Source organism: Melospiza melodia, chromosome 31, assembly GCF_035770615.1.
Source record: "Melospiza melodia melodia isolate bMelMel2 chromosome 31, bMelMel2.pri, whole genome shotgun sequence".
NCBI classification, from domain to species: Eukaryota; Metazoa; Chordata; class Aves; order Passeriformes; family Passerellidae; genus Melospiza; species Melospiza melodia.
Window position 1 is genome coordinate 2,072,262 of NC_086224.1, and position 16,413 is coordinate 2,088,674.

A 16,413-nucleotide genomic window follows, 5' to 3' on the forward strand; every position below is an offset into this window, starting at 1 on the left:
TGATTTACCAAAATTATCAATGTGTATTTGTATTTTGGGTATTCAATACTTGTATTGAATTGATATCTCACGATATCAAAATCCATAAATCAATATCCGTGTTGAGAATGGGATGCACCAAAGTTTTCAATATATATTTTGTATTTGGGGTATTCAATACTTGGATAGATAAAAGATATAGATTATATATTATATAGATATAGATTTTTAATCACCTGTAAATTGCAGTCTGTATTTGGGAGCTATCCCACAATAAACATCCACTTTCTAACTAAACTGTTAGAGAGTTTTTGGATATTGGTACCAGATCAATATCCATATTGGGAACGGGATGTACCAAAGTTATCAATATATTTTGTGTTTTGGGTATTCAATACTTGTATAGATAAAAGATATAGATTATATATTATATAGATATAGAAAAAATATAGATATAGATATAGATATAGATTTGTCATCACCTGTAAATTGCAGGGCGTTTTTGGGAATTATCCCGCAAAAAGCATTCACTTTCTAACTAAACTGTTAGAGAGGTTTTGGATATTGGTACCAGATCAATATCCATATTGGGAATTTGATTTACCAAAATTATCAATATGTATTTGTATTTTGGGTATTCAATACTTGTATTGAATTGATATCTATGGATATCAAAATCCATAGGTTTTGGATATCAAAATCCAGTGATCAATATCCATATTGGGAATGGGATGTACCAAAGTTATCAGTTTGTATTTTGGGTATTCAATACTTGTATAGATAAAAGATATAGATTATATATTATATAGATATAGAAAAGATATAGATATAGATTTTTAATCACCTGTAAATTGCAGTGTGTATTTGGGAGTTATCCCACAGTAAACATCCACTTTCTAACTCTAAACAGTCAGAGAGTTTTTGGATATTGGTACCAGATCAATATCCATATTGGGAATGGGATGTACCAAAGTTAATCAATATGTATTTGTATTTTGGGTATTCAATACTTGTATTGAATTGATATCTCTGGATATCAAAATCCAGTGATCAATATCCATATTGGGAACGGGATGCACCAAAGTTATCAATATATATTTTGTATTTTGGGTATTCAATACTTGGATAGATAAAAGATATAGATTATATATTATATAGATATAGATTTTTAATCACCTGTAAATTGCAGTGTGTATTTGGGAGTTATCCCACAATAAACATCCACTTTCTATCTCTAAACAGTTAGAGATTTTTTGGATATTGGTACCAGATCAATATCCATATTGGGAATTTGATTTACCAAAATTATCAATGTGTATTTGTATTTTGGGTATTCAATACTTGTATTGAATTGATATCTATGGATATCAAAATCCATAGATTTTGGATATCAAAATCCAGTGATCAATATCCATATTGAGAGTGGGATGTACCAAAGTTATCAATTTGTATTTTGGGTATTCAATACTTGTATAGATAAAAGATATAGATTATATATTATATAGATATAGAAAAGATATAGATATAGATTTGTAATCACCTGTAAATTGCAGTGTGTGTTTGGGAATTATCCCACAATAAACATCCACTTTCTAACTCTAAACAGTCAGAGAGTTTTTGGATATTGGTACCAGATCAATATCCATATTGGGAATTTGAATTACCAAAATTATCAATGTGTATTTGTATTTTGGGTATTCAATACTTGTGTTGAATTGATATCTATGGATATCAAAATCCATAAATCCATAGATTTTGGATATCAAAATCCAGTGATCAATATCCATATTGGGAATGGGATGTACCAAAGTTATCAGTTTGTATTTTGGGTATTCCATACTTGTATAGATAAAAGGACTCTGTAATCACCTGTAAATTGCAGTGTGTGTTTGGGAATTATCCCACAATAAACATCCACTTTCTAATTTTAACCTGTTAGGGAATTTTTGGATATTGGTACCAGATCAATATCCATATTGGGAGTGGGATGTACCAAAGTTATCAATTTGTATTTTGGGTATTCAATACTTGTAGAGATACAAGGACTCTGTGATCACCTGTGAATTGCAGTGTGGTTTTGGGAACAATCCCACCATAACCATCCTATCTCTAATTTTAAACCATTGGGGAGTTTTTGTCCGTCGCACTCTGAGGGTTTGATTTGGGATCTTGGGTTGGCTCCAAGGAAATTCCAGCCTGGCTCTGGGAGGGTTTTGGGCAGAGCAAAGCCCCCGAGCTGTCCTGAGCTGTCCCAGAGCTGTCCTGTGTCCCTGAGCTGTCCCCGAGCTGTCCCCGAGCTGTCCCTGAGCTGTCCTGAGCTGTCCTTGTGCTGTCCCTGAGCTGTCCTGAGCTGTCCCCAAACTGTCCTGAGCTGTCCCCAAGCTGTCCCTGAGCTGTCCCCGAGCTGTCCTAAGCTGTCCCTGAGCTGTCCCTGAGCTGTCCTGAGCTGTCCCCGAGCTGTCCCCGAGCTGTCCCTGAGCTGTCCCCGGGCTGTCCCGTGTCCCTGGGCTGTCCCCGAGCTGTCCCCAAGCTGTCCTGAGCTGTCCCCGAGCTGTCCCTGAGCTGTCCCCGGGCTGTCCCGTGTCCCTGGGCTGTCCCCGAGCTGTCCTGAGCTGTCCCCGGGCTGTCCCTGAGCTGTCCCAGAGCTGTCCTGTGTCCCTGAGCTGTCCCTGAGCTGTCCTTGGGCTGTCCTGAGCTGTCCCTGAGCTGTCCCTGAGCTGTCCTGTGTCCCTGGGCTGTCTTGAGCTATCCCTGAGCTGTCCTTGGGCTGTCCCTGAGCTGTCCTGAGCTGTCCCCGAGCTGTCCCTGAGCTGTCCCTGAGCTGTCCCTGAGCTGTCCTTGGGCTGTCCCCAAGCTGTCCCCGAGCTGTCCCCGAGCTGTCCCTGAGCTGTCCCTGAGCTGTCCTTGGGCTGTCCCCAAGCTGTCCCCGAGCTGTCCTGTGTCCTTGAGCTGTCCCCGAGCTGTCCCCGAGCTGTCCTGTGTCCCCGAGCTGTCCTGGGCTGTCCTGAGCTGTCCCCGGGCTGTCCCCGGGCTGTCGCCGAGCTGTCCCCTGTCCCTGCAGGTGCCCGTCGCTGCGTCGCAGGGCTCTGAAGATGTCCAACAGCAACACGGCACAGGAGTCCCTGGAAATTATGAAGGAATCGGAAAAGAAGGTGGTGGAGGAATCTGTGAACAAAACCAAATTCGTGTCCCGCTCACCCAGCAAGGAGGAGGTGGAGAAGGATGGGGGCGAGGAGGTCGGCGTGCGCCAGGAGTCTCAGGTGAGCGTGGGCAGGGGAGCTGGGCCTCACCTGTCCCTCACCTGTCCCTCACCTGGGCCTCACCTGTCCCTCACCTGGGCCTCACCTGTCCCTCACCTGGGCCTCACCTGCAGCCTCACCTGGGCCTCACCTGTCCCTCACCTGGGCCTCACCTGTCCCTCACCTGGGCCTCACCTGGGCCTCACCTGTCCCTCACCTGGGCCTCACCTGTCCCTCACCTGCAGCCTCACCTGTCCCTCACCTGTCCCTCACCTGTCCCTCACCTGTCCCTCACCTGGGCCTCACCTGTCCCTCACCTGTCCCTCACCTGGGCCTCACCTGTCCCTCACCTGGGCCTCACCTGTCCCTCACCTGTCCCTCACCTGGGCCTCACCTGCAGCCTCACCTGTCCCTCACCTGTCCCTCACCTGGGCCTCACCTGGGCCTCACCTGGGCCTCACCTGTCCCTCACCTGTCCCTCACCTGTCCCTCACCTGGGCCTCACCTGCAGCCTCACCTGTCCCTCACCTGGGCCTCACCTGTCCCTCACCTGTCCCTCACCTGTCCCTCACCTGTCCCTCACCTGGGCCTCACCTGCAGCTTCCCATCCCTTCCCAAAGCATCCAGAGCCCCTCAGTGACCCCAGGCTGGGCAGGCTGATCCCTTCCTCCTCACTCAGGCTCTCCTGGCCAGAGGGGTTGAAATATTTCAATTCCAGTATTATATTTCAATTTCAATATATTATTTCAATTTCAATATATTATTTCAATATAATATTTCAATTTCAGTATTATATTTCAATTTCAATATAATATTTCAATATATTATTTCAATATAATATTTCAATATAATGTTTCAATTTCAATATTATACTTTAATATTATATTTTAATACAATATTTCAATTTCAGTATTATATTTCAATTTCAATGTTGTGTTTCAATATAATATTTATATTTCAATATAATATTTCAAAATAATAATTCAATTATTCCACTGCCCTGCCAGGCAGGAATGTTTGAAATCTCAGATTGTATCCAGGCAGGAATGTTTGAAATCTCAGATTGTATCCAGGCAGGAATGTTTGAAATCTCAGATTGTATCCAGGCAGGAATGTTTGAAATCTCAGATTGTATCCAGGCAGGAATGTTTGAAATCTCAGATTCTATCCAGGTAGGAATGTTTGGAATCTCAGATTGTATCTGGGTAGGAATGTTTGGAATCTCAGATTGTGTCCGGGTAGGAATGTTTGGAATGTCAGATTCTATCCAGGCAGGAATGTTTGAAATCTCAGATTGTATCCAGGTAGGAATGTTTGGAATCTCAGATTGTATCCAGGTAGGAATGTTTGAAATCTCAGATTGTATCCAGGTAGGAATGTTTGAAATCTCAGATTATATCCAGGTAGGAATGTTTGAAATCTCAGATTGTATCCAGGTAGGAATGTTTGGAATCTCAGATTCTATCCAGGCAGGAATGTTTGAAATCTCAGATTGTATCCAGGCAGGAATGTTTGGCTCCTCCCTCTGGGCTCACATCTCCCAGTGGGATGATGGAATTTTATCAGCCATGCAGTGACACTCACTGGCCCATGAGCAGTAGATAATTACTAATTAATGGCCCAGTAACAGAAGATAATTAATAATTAATGGCCAATTAACAGGAGATATCTCCTGGAGGGAGCATTTGCGGAAGAGATGAAGAAAACTTCAACTGCCCTACCTGTGACAAATAAAACACACTTTGTCCTGCAGGCCAGGACTCCTCCTCAAACACTTGTGAGCCAGCTCCAGCCCCAGCCCCATCTCTGTCCTGATCCCTTCTTGTGTCAGGGAATTCCCAGCAAGGGCAGGGAATTCCCAGATTGAGTTTTTGCCTTTTCCTCTCTCCACAGAAGCGAACGTCGAGTCACGGCCACGCCAGGAAAAGAGCCAAGGTAGGAGCTCTGCTGCCACCCCGGCGTTCCTCTTACTGGGCAGGTTAATTGGGAATTTTGTGCTTCAGTTAATAAAAGTAAAAAAATAACTGATTATTCAGGGATTCTAAAGCATTCTATATCTGTATATTGAGGGGAATATTCCTTTATTAAAATAACTGATTATTCAGGGATTCCCAATAATTTTATATCTGTGTGTTGAGGGGAACATTCCACTTATTGGGCACTTAATTGGGAATTTTATGCTTCAGTAAATAAAAAGAATTAAAAAATTGGGATCCCAAGTCATTCTGTATCTGCATATTGAGAGGAATATTTCTGTTATTGGGCAGATTAATTGGGAATTTCATGCTTCAGACAATAAAAGTAAATGATTATTCAGGGATTCCAAGTCATTCTATATCTGTATATTGAGGGGAATATTCCTTTATTAAAATAACTGATTATTCAGGGATTCCAAATAATTTTATATTTGTGTATTGAGGGGAATATTCCTCTTATTAAAATAACTGATTATTCAGGGATTCCCAATAATTTTATATCTGTGTATTGAGGGGAATATTCCTCTTATTGGGCACTTAAATGGGAATTTTATGCTTCAATAAATAAAAGGAATAAAAAAACTGGGATCCCAAGTCATTCTATATCTGTATATTGAGGGGAATATTCCTCTTATTGGGCACTTAATTGGGAATTTTATGCTTCAGTTCATAAAAGGAATAAAATAAGTGATTATTCAGGGATTCTAAATCATTCTGTATCTGAATATTGAGGGGAATATTCCTCTTATTGGGCAGATTATTTGGGAATTTTATGCTTCAATAAATAAAAGGAATAAAAAAAATGGGATCCCAAGTCATTCTATATCTGCATATTGAGAGGAATATTCCTCTTATTAAAATGCCTGATTATTCAGGGATTCCCAATAATTTTATATCTGTGTATTGAGGGGAATATTCCACTTATTGGGCGATTAATTGGGAATTTTATGCTTCAATTAATAAAAGGAATAAAATAGCTGATTATTCAGGGATTCTAAATCATTCTGTGTCTGAATATTGAGGGGAATATTCCTCTTATTGGGCAGATTAATTGGGAATTTTATGCTTCAATAAAAAAAGGAATAAAAAAACTGGGATCCCAAGTCATTCTATATCTGCATATTGAGAGGAATATTTCTCTTATTGGGCAGATTAATTGGGAATTTCATGCTTCAGATAATAAAAATAAATGATTATTCAGGGATTCCAAGTCATTCTATATCTGTATATTGAGGGGAATATTCCTCTTATTAAAATAACTGATTATTCAGGGATTCCAAATAATTTTATATTTGTGTATTGAGGGGAATATTCCTCTTATAAAAATAACTGATTATTCAGGGATTCCCAATAATTTCATATCTGTATATTGAGGGGAATATTCCACTTATTGCGCAGATTAATTGGGAATTTTATGCTTCAATTAATAAAAGGAATAAAATAGCTGATTATTCAGGGATTCTAAATCATTCTGTATCTGTATATTGAGGGGAATATTCCTCTTATTAAAATAACTGATTATTCAGGGATTCCAAATAATTTTATATTTGTGTATTGAGGGGACTATTCCTCTTACTGGGCAGGTTAATTGGGAATTTTGTGCTTCAGTTAATAAAAGGAATAAAATAAGTGATTATTCAGGGATTCTAAATCATTCTATATCTGTATATTGAGGGGAATATTCCTTTATTAAAATAACTGATTATTCAGGGATTCTAAATAATTTTGTATCTGTATATTGAGGGGAATATTCCTCTTATTGGGCAGATTAATTGGGAATTTTATGCTTCAATAAATAAAAGGAATAAAAAAACTGGGATCCCAAGTCATTCTATATCTGTATATTGAGGGGAATATTCCTCTTATTAAAATAACTGATTATTCAGGGATTCCCAATAATTTTATATCTGTGTATTGAGGGGAATATTCCACTTATTGGGCGATTAATTGGGAATTTTATGCTTCAATTAATAAAAGGAATAAAATAGCTGATTATTCAGGGATTCTAAATCATTCTGTGTCTGAATATTGAGGGGAATATTCCTCTTATTGGGGAGTTTAATTGGGAATTTTATGCTTTAATAAATAAAAGGAATAAGATAACTTATTATTCATGGATTGCAAATAATTTTATATCTGTATATTGAGGGGAATATTCCTCTTATTAAAATAACTGATTATTCAGGGATTCCCAATAATTTTATATCTGTATATTGAGGGGAATATTCCTCTTATTGGGCACTTAATTGGGAATTTTATGCTTCAGTAAATAAAAGGAATAAAATAACTGATTTATTCAGGGATTCTAAATCATTCTGTATCTGTATATTGAGGGGAATATTGGGCAGGTTAATTGGGAATTTTATGCTTTAAAGGCTGAAGGAATAAAATAACTGATTATTCAGGGATTCTAAATAATTTTATATATTCTAAATAATTTTAGAATGTATATATTCTAAATAATTCTAAATAATAATAATATATATTCTAAATAATATATATTCTAAATAATTCTAAATAATTTTATAATTTTATATCTGTATATTCAGGGGAAATATTCCTCTTATTGGGCAGATTAATTGGGATTTAATTGGGATTTAATTGGGAATGGCTGCACAGGTGCCACGGGAATGCAGCTGCATCAAGTATGAGTTTTACCTGAGGTGTTTTAACCATTCCCCTTTTTTAAAATTTATTTTTTTTTTACCTTTTTCAGTCTAACTCAAAGCTGAAACTGGTCAGGAGCTTGGCTGTGTGTGAGGAATCCTCAGGCCCCTTCGTGGATGGGCTGCTGGAGTCTCAGGTACGCCTAAAACAAGACAAATCTGGGAATTTGAAAGCCCAAAAAAATCAGAAATTATCCAGCTCTTGCTCTTGTGTGCCTTGAGGAGCCAAAAAATTCCTCCAAGAGCTTTTTGAGACCTTCCTGGGCTGCTTTTCTGCTCAGGAAATGTCTGAAACTCCTTTTTTTTTTTATTTTTTTTCCCACTTTCAGGACATCATCCAGCTGCACGTGAGCTGCCCCTCTGACAAGGAAGAGGAAAAATCCACAAAAGATGGGGTGGAAAAAGAAGAAAAAGAGAAAAATAAAGAGAAAACACCAAGGAGGATGCTCTCTCGAGGTCAGGTGCTGCTCTTGGAACCTTCTGGAAGTTGGGCAGGTGGTTGGGCGGGTTTGGGTTTTTGGTGATTTTGGGAGAAAAAAATTTAAAAGTTTTTTTGTTTTTTTTTTTTTTTTTTTTTTTTTTTAAGCAAAGGAAATTTAAGTGGGTTTTTTAAAATGGGTGTGGAGAAAATATTTTTTTTGGAGGGGGAAAAGTGGGAAAAAATTGTTTATTTAATAGGTAAAGTGTTTGTTAGTGTAAAAAATGAGGCACTGGAGAGGGCTCCAGGGTTTGCCTGGATTCTTCTCTTCTGCAGGTTCACCCACGCTCTTCCCTTTTTTCTTTTCCCCTTTTTTCCTTTTCCCTTTTTTCCTTTTTCGCCATTTTACCACCCCCCTTTTTTCCTCTTCCCCTTTTTTTCCTTTTCCCCTTTTTTCCTTTCCCTGTTTTTTCCTTTCCCCTTTTTTTCCTTTTCCCCTTTTTTCCCATTCCTTTTTTTGCTTTTCCCCCTTTTTTCCTTTCCCCCTTTTTTCCTTTCCCCCTTTTTTCCTTTCCCCCTTTTTTCCTTTTCCCCTTTTTTCCTTTCCCTGTTTTTTTCCTTTTCCCCTTTCTTTCCTTTTCCCCCTTTTTTTTCCTTTTCCCTTTTTCCTTTTCCCCCTTTTTCCTTTTCCCCTTTTTTCCTTTTCCCCCCTTTTTCCCATTCCTTTTTTTCCTTTTCCCCCTTTTTTCCTTCCCCCTTTTTTTGCTTTTGCCCCTTTTTTCCTTTTCCCCTTTTTTCCTTTTCCCCTTTTTTCCTTTGCCTGTTTTTTTCCTTTTCCTCCCTTTTTTCTTTTTCCTCCCTTTTTTCTTTCCCCTTTTTCCCTTTTCCCCCATTTTTTCCTTTCCCTCCCTTTTTTCCTTTTCCCCTTTTTTTCCTTTTCCCCCTTTTTCCTTTCCCCCTTTTTCCCCTTCCCCCTTTTTTGATTTTCTCCCCCTTTTTCCCTTCCCCTTTTTTTCCTTTTCCCTTTTTTTCTTTTTCCCCTTTTTTTTTCTTTCCCCTTTTTCCTTTCCCCCCTTTTTTTCTTTCCCCCTTTTTTTCCTTTTCCCTTTTTTCCTTTTTCCCCATTTTCCCACCCCTTTTTTTCCTTTTCCCCCTTTTTTCTTTTCCCCTTTTTTCCTTTCCCTGTTTTTTCCTTTCCCCTTTTTTTCCTTTTCCCCTTTTTTCCTTTTCCCCCTTTTTTCCCATTCCTTTTTTTGCTTTTCCCCCTTTTTTCCTTCCCCCTTTTTTTGCTTTTCCCCCTTTTTTCCTTTTCCCCTTTTTTCTTTTTCCCCTTTTTTCCTTTCCCTGTTGTTTTCCTTTTCCCCTTTTTTTCCTTTTCCCCCTTTTTTTCCTTTTCCCTTTTTTCCTTTTCCCCTTTTTTCCTTTCCCCCCTTTCTTCCATTCCCTTTTTTTCCTTTTCCCCCTTTTTTCCTTCCCCCTTTTTTTGCTTTTCCCCCTTTTTTCATTTTCCCCTTTTTTCCTTTCCCTGTTTTTTTCCTTTTCCTTTTTTTTTCCTTTTCCTCCCTTTTTTCTTTCCCCTTTTTCCCTTTTCCCCCATTTTTTCCTTTCCCCCCTTTTTTCCTTTTCCCTTTTTTCCTTTTCCCCCTTTTTTCCTTCCCCCCTTTTTTCCCTTTCCCCCCTTTTTTCTTTTCTCCCCCCTTTTTTCTTTTCTCCCCCTTTTTTTCTTTTCTCCCCCCTTTTTCCCTTTCCCCCTTTTTTCCCTTCCCCCCTTTTTTCCTTTTCCCCCATTTTTTCCTTTTCCCCCTTTTTCCTTTTCCCCCATTTTTTCCTTCCCCCCTTTCTTCCTTTTCCCCCCTTTTTTTCCTTCCCTCTGTGCTCTCCCAATAAAATAAATTTATTAATTTTTTTTCCTGCCATTGTTATATTTTTTTTTTTTCAGATTCCAGCCAGGAATATACAGACTCCACTGGAATAGATTTGCATGAATTTTTAGTAAATACACTGAAAAAAAACCCAAGGTAGGTCATGGTCAATAAAACAACTCCCTGTAATTTTATATCCTCTTTAATTCCAAATGTGGAATTGCGTGTGGTGTGGAGAGGGAAGGACAAATAATTTGTTTGAATGCAAAGAAATCATTTTAATTGCTTTAAAACCTTTTCTATAAATGGTTTTCAAGTGCCAGCCTGTGAAGGGAATAATCAGTGGGATTGAGGAAAGGGAATGGCAAAGCTGGAGCTTCCAGCAGAGATTCAGGCTTTCCAAAGCCAAGAATTACTAGCAAAACAAAAAAAATCTGGTGTTTAATTTGATATATTTGAAAAACAAGAAGTTTTTTAGCTCATTTCTGTGTAAAATCAGCCATCACTTCCTCCTGTGGATTTTTCTTCTGCAGGACAGGGCTGGCAGCAGGGGAGGCAGTTCCCTGTCCCTGAAGTGAATTTTTAATCTTTCTTTTTATCCTGGCAGGGACAGAATGATGCTGCTCAAGTTGGAACAGGAGATCCTGGAGTTCATCAGTGACAACAAGTGAGTGACCCTCGGGGTTGTGCCCAGCAGAGGAAGTTTGGAATCGACATTTAGGAATTTGGGAATTTGAAAATTGGCAATTTGGGCTGCCAGGGGAGCAGGGTGGGGATGTTCTCCTGTGCATTCCCAATGGAGATTTGGGAATTTGAAAATTTGAAAATTGGCAATTTGGGCTGCCAGGGGAACACAGTGGGGATGTTCTCCTGTGCACCCTGACATGGCAGGGGTGGAACTGACTGTCCCCTGTCCCTGTCCTTGTGCCCAGCAAAGGAAGTTTGGAATCGACATTTAGGAATTTGGGAATTTGAAAATTGGCAATTTGGGCTGCCAGGGGAGCAGGGTGGGGATGTTCTCCTGTGCACCCTGACGTGGCAGGGGTGGAACTGACTGTCCCCTGTCCTTGTGCCCAGCAAAGGAAGTCTGGGAATTTTTAACAATTTTAGCAAAATTAGCAATTTGGGCTGCCAGGGGAGCAGGGTGAGGATGTTCTCCTGTGCATTCCCAAGGGAGATTTGGGAATTTGGGAATTTGAAAATTGGCAATTTGGGCTGCCAGGGGAGCACAGTGGGGATGTTCTCCTGTGCATTCCCAAGGGAGATTTGGGAATTTGGGAATTTGAAAATTGGCAATTTGGGCTGCCAGGGGAGCAGGGGTGGGATGTTCTCCTGTGCATCCTGACATGGCAGGGGTGGAACTGACTGTCCCCTGTCTCTGTCCCTGTCCCTGTCCTTGTGCCCAGCAAAGGAAGTTTGGAGCGGAGATTGAGGAATTTGGGAATTTGAAAATTGGCAGTTTGGGCTGCCAGGGGAACACAGTGGGGATGTTCTCCTGTGCATTCCCAATGGAGATTTGGGAATTTGAAAATTGGCAATTTGGGCTGCCAGGGGAGCAGGGTGGGGATGTTCTGCTGTGCATTCCCAACACAGATTTGGGAATTTGGGAATTTGAAAATTGGCAATTTGGGCTGCCAGGGGAGCGGGGTGGGGATGTTCTCCTGTGCATTCCCAATGGAGATTTGGGAATTTGAAAATTGGCAATTTGGGCTGCCAGGGGAGCAGGGTGGGGATGTTCTCCTGTGCATTCCCAACGGAGATTTGGGAATTTGGGAATTTGAAAATTGGCAATTTGGGCTGCCAGGGGAGCAGGGTGGGGATGTTCTCCTGTGCACCCTGACATGGCAGGGGTGGAACTGACTGTCCCCTGTCCCTGTCCCTGTCCCTGTCCTTGTGCCCAGCAAAGGAAGTTTGGAGCGGAGATTGAGGCATTTGGGAATTTGAAAATTGGCAATTTGGGCTGCCAGGGGGGCAGGGTGGGGATGTTCTCCTGTGCATTCCCAAGGGAGATTTGGGAATTTGGGAATTTGAAAATTGGCAATTTGGGCTGCCAGGGGAGCAGGGTTGGGGATGTTCTCCTGTGCATTCCCAACAGAGATTTGGGAATTTGAAAATTGGCAATTTGGGGTGCCAGGGGAGCAGGGTGGGGATGTTCTCCTGTGCATCCTGACATGGCAGGGGCGGATCTGACTGTCCCCTGTCCCTGTGCCCAGCAAAGGAAGTTTGGGAATTTGAAAATTAGCAATTTGGGCTGCCAGGGGAGCAAGATGGGGATGTTCTTCTGTGCATCCTGACATGGCAGGGGTGGAACTGACTGTCCCCTGTCCCTGTCCCTGTCCTTGTGCCCAGCAAAGGAAGTTTGGAGTGGAGATTGAGGAATTTGGGAATTTGAAAATTAGCAATTTGGGCTGCCAGGGGAGCGGGGTGGGGATGTTCTGCTGTGCACACTGACGTGGCAGGGGTGGAACTGACTGTCCCCTGTCCCTGTCCCCAGCAATCAGTTCAAGAAGTTCCCCCAGATGACCTCGTACCACCGCATGCTGCTGCACCGCGTGGCCGCCTACTTCGGGATGGATCACAACGTGGACCAGACTGGGAAGGCCGTGATCATCAACAAGACCAGTAACACACGGATGTAAGGCCCTTCCCCTTCTTCTTCCCCTTCATCTTTCCCCTTCCCCTTTGCCCCTCTTCTTCCCCTTCTTCTTCCCATTTCCCATTCATTTTTTCCTTTCCCTTTCTCCCTTTCTTTCTCCTGTTTTCCCCTTTCCCTTCCCCTTTCCCCTTCCCCTTCTCCTCCCCTTCCCCTTTTCCATTCCCTTTTCCTTCCCCTTTTCCCCTTCCCCTTTCCCCTTCTCTTCCCCTTCTTTTCCCCTTTCTTCTTCCCATTCCCCTTTCCCTTTTTTCCCTTTCCCCTTTTCCTTTCCCTTTTCCCCTTCCCCCTTCTCTTCCCCTTCTTCTTCCTTTTTCCCTTTCCTTTCTCTTTTCCCTTCCCCTTCTTCCCCTTCCCCTTTCCTTTTCTCCTTTTCCTTTCCCTTTTTCCTTCCCCTTCCCCTTTATCATTTTCCTTCCCCTTTCCTTTTTTCCCTTTTCCCTTCCCTTTTCCCTTTCTCTTTCCCTTCCCCTTCTCATCCCCTTCTTTTCCCCCTTCTTCTTCCCATTCCCCTTTTCCTTTCCCCTTTTCCTTTCCCTTTTTTCCCTTCCCCTTTCCCCTTCTCTCCCCCTTCTTCTTCCTTTTTCCCTTCCCTTTCCCTTCTTCCCCTTTTCCCTTTCTCCTTTTCCTTCCCCTTTTTCCTTCCCCTTTCCCTTTCCTTTTTTCCCTTTCCCTCTTTCCTTCCCCCTTTGCCTTTTCCCCTTCTCTTTCCCCTTCTTCTTCCTTTTTCCCTTTTTCCCTTTTTCCATTTTCCCCTTCTTCCCCTTCTTTTTCCCTTTTCCCTTTGTCCTGTCCCTTTTCCCTTCTCTTCCCCTTCTTCTTCTCTTTCTTCTTCCCCTTCCTCTTCCCCTTTTCCCTTCCCCTTTCCCCTTCTCTTCCCCTTCTTCTTCCTTTTTCCCTTCCCTTTCCCCTTTTCCCTTTTTCCTTTCCCTTTCCCTTTTTCCTTTCCCTTTTCCCCTTCTTCTTCCTTTTTCCCTTTCCCTTTTCCCTTTCCATTCTTCCCCTTCCCCCTTTCCTTTCTCTTTTCCCCTTCTATTCCCCTTCTTTTTCCCCTTCCTCTTTATCCTTTTCCTTTCCCTTCCCCTTCTCTTTCTACTTCCTCTTTCCTTTTTTCCCTTTCCCTTCTTCTTCTTCCCCTTCCTCTTTCCCTTTCCCCTTTCCCCTTCTCTTCCCCTTCTTCTTCCTTTTTCCCTTTCCCTTTTTCCCTTCTTCCCCTTCCCCTTTTCCCTTTGTCCTGTCCCTTTTCCCTTCTCTTCCCCTTCTTCTTCTCTTTCTTCTTCCCCTTCCTCTTTCCCTTTTCCCTTCCCCCTTCTCTTCCCCTTCTTCTTTCTTTTTCCCTTCCCTTTCCCCTTTTCCCTTTTTCCTTTCCCTTTTCCCCTTCTTCTTCCTTTTTCCCTTTCCCTTTTCCCTTTCCATTCCTCCCTTTCCCCCTTTCCTTTCTCTTTTTCCCTTCTATTCCCCTTCTATTCCCCTTCCTCTTTATCCTTTTCCTTTCCCTTCCCCTTCTCTTTCTACTTCCTCTTTCCTTTTTTCCCTTTCCCTTCTTCTTCTTCCCCTTCCCCTTCCCCTTCTCTTCCCCTTCTTCTTCCTTTTTCCCTTCTTCCCCTTCCCCTTTTCCCTTTGTCCTGTCCCTTTCCCTTCTCTTCCCCTTCTTCTTCTCTTTCTTCTTCCCCTTCCTCTTCCCCTTTTCCCTTCCCCCTTTTTCCTCTCCCTTCCCCACAGCCCAGCAATGCTCTGCAGCAGGATGATTTCCACACCACATTTCCATTATTTTTTTGCCTCATGAGAGCTGAAGATCCCTCTCTAGAAGAACCAAAATCATGGAATGAAGGCAATAGGGAAGGAAAAATCTTTTCCTTCTATCTCTCCCTGCCTCTCCACAACTCCTGGAGTAGGAACAGGAGCTGAAATTCCACCCAAAAATCATCCTGGGGCTGTTTTCCCCCTCCTGACAAGGGTTGGTTTCCTTGCAGCCCTGAGCAGAGATTCTCTGAGCACATCAAGGATGAGAAGAACGCAGAATTCCCTCAGAGGTTCATCCTGAAAAGGGACGACACCAGCATGGATCGGGATGACAACCAGGTGAGGAGGGCAGGGGGGCACTGCAGCCTTGGCAAAATCACAAAACAGGAAAAAACTCCCCCAAATCCTCCTGGGTTTCATTTCACAGAGGCCCCAAATCAGCCACATCTGAATTTTGTGAAAGATTTTTTTCCAAATATTATTAAAAAATGGATGAAGAATTGCTGTGGCTGTGCTTCCCCATTCCCCACAATCAGCCAGAGGACAGGCCAGGTTTTAAAGTGGAGCCTTTTCCCAAGGTTTCTTTGGGAATATTCCTGGGAATATTCCTGGTGCTTTCTGCTCTTGGAGCAAGCCATGCCCTCCCCCAGGGGTCTCACCTTGATAAAATCATGGAATAATTGGGGTTGGAATAGACCTTAAAGCTCATCCAGGTCTTGGTTTCCCTGAGAGTTCCCCCTGAAACCAGGGGGATATTCCTGATTTTCCCTCTGAATATTCCTGATTTTCTGAAACCAGGGTGATATTCCTGACTGAAACCAGGGTGATATTCCTGATTTTCCAGGGTGATATTCCTGATAATTTCCCCACGGAACCAGGGTGATATTCCTGATATTTTCCCCATGAAACCAGGTTGATATTCCTGATTTTCCCCATGAAACCAGGGTGATATTCCTGATTTTTCCCATGGAACCAGGGTGATATTCCTGATATTTTCCCTGTGACACCAGGGTGATATTCCTTATTTTCCCTCTGAATATTCCTGATTTTCTGAAACCAAAGTGATATTCCTGATTTTCCAGGGTGATATTCCTGATATTTTCCCCACGGAACCAGGGTGATATTCCTGATTTTCCCTCTGAATATTCCTGATTTTCCCCATGAAACCAGGGTGATATTCCTGACTGAAACCAGGGTGATATTCCTGATTTTCCAGGGTGATATTCCTGATAATTTCCCCACGGAACCAGGGTGATATTCCTGATTTTCCAAGGTGATATTCCTGATATTTTCCCCATGGAACCAGGGTGATATTCCTGATTTTCCAGGGTGATATTCCTGATCTTCCCCATGGAACCAGGGTGATATTCCTGATTTTCCAGGGTGATATTCCTGATATTTTCCCCATGGAGCCAGGGTGATATTCCTGATATTTTCCCCATGGAACCAGGGTGATATTCCTGATTTTCCAGCGTGATATTCCTGATTTTCCCCATGGAACCAGGGCGATATTCCTGACTGAAACCAGGGTGATATTTCTGATATTTTCCCCTTGGAACCAGGGTGATATTCCTGATTTTCCCTCTGAATTTTCCTGATTTTCCCCATGAAACCAGGGTGATATTCCTGATGTTCCAGGGTGATATTCCTGATATTTTCCCCATGGAACCAGGGTGATATTCCTGATATTTTCCCAATGGAACCAGGGTGATATTCCTGATTTTCCAGGGTGATATTCCTGATATTTTCCCCATGGAACCAGGGTGATATTCCTGATTTTCCAGGGTGATATTCCTGATATTTTCCCTGTGACACCAGGGTGATATTCCTGATTTTCCCTCTGAATATTCCTGATTTTCCCCATGGAACCAGGGTGA

At 42.2% G+C, this 16,413-nt stretch overlaps 1 protein-coding gene across 1 annotated transcript in view; it reads left to right on the forward strand.

Annotated features, from left to right (window-relative positions):
* The window catches only part of LOC134431188 (R3H domain-containing protein 2-like), an 85,590-nt gene that overhangs the window by 22,875 nt on the left and 46,302 nt on the right, over positions 1-16,413 (forward strand). Inside the window, 8 exon segments of the mRNA XM_063179175.1 lie at positions 3,041-3,239; positions 5,112-5,153; positions 7,911-7,997; positions 8,190-8,316; positions 10,218-10,296; positions 10,748-10,807; positions 12,635-12,775; positions 14,767-14,875. Of these exon segments, the coding sequence (XP_063035245.1) occupies positions 3,072-3,239; positions 5,112-5,153; positions 7,911-7,997; positions 8,190-8,316; positions 10,218-10,296; positions 10,748-10,807; positions 12,635-12,775; positions 14,767-14,875 (813 nt within the window). The 5' untranslated portion in view covers positions 3,041-3,071.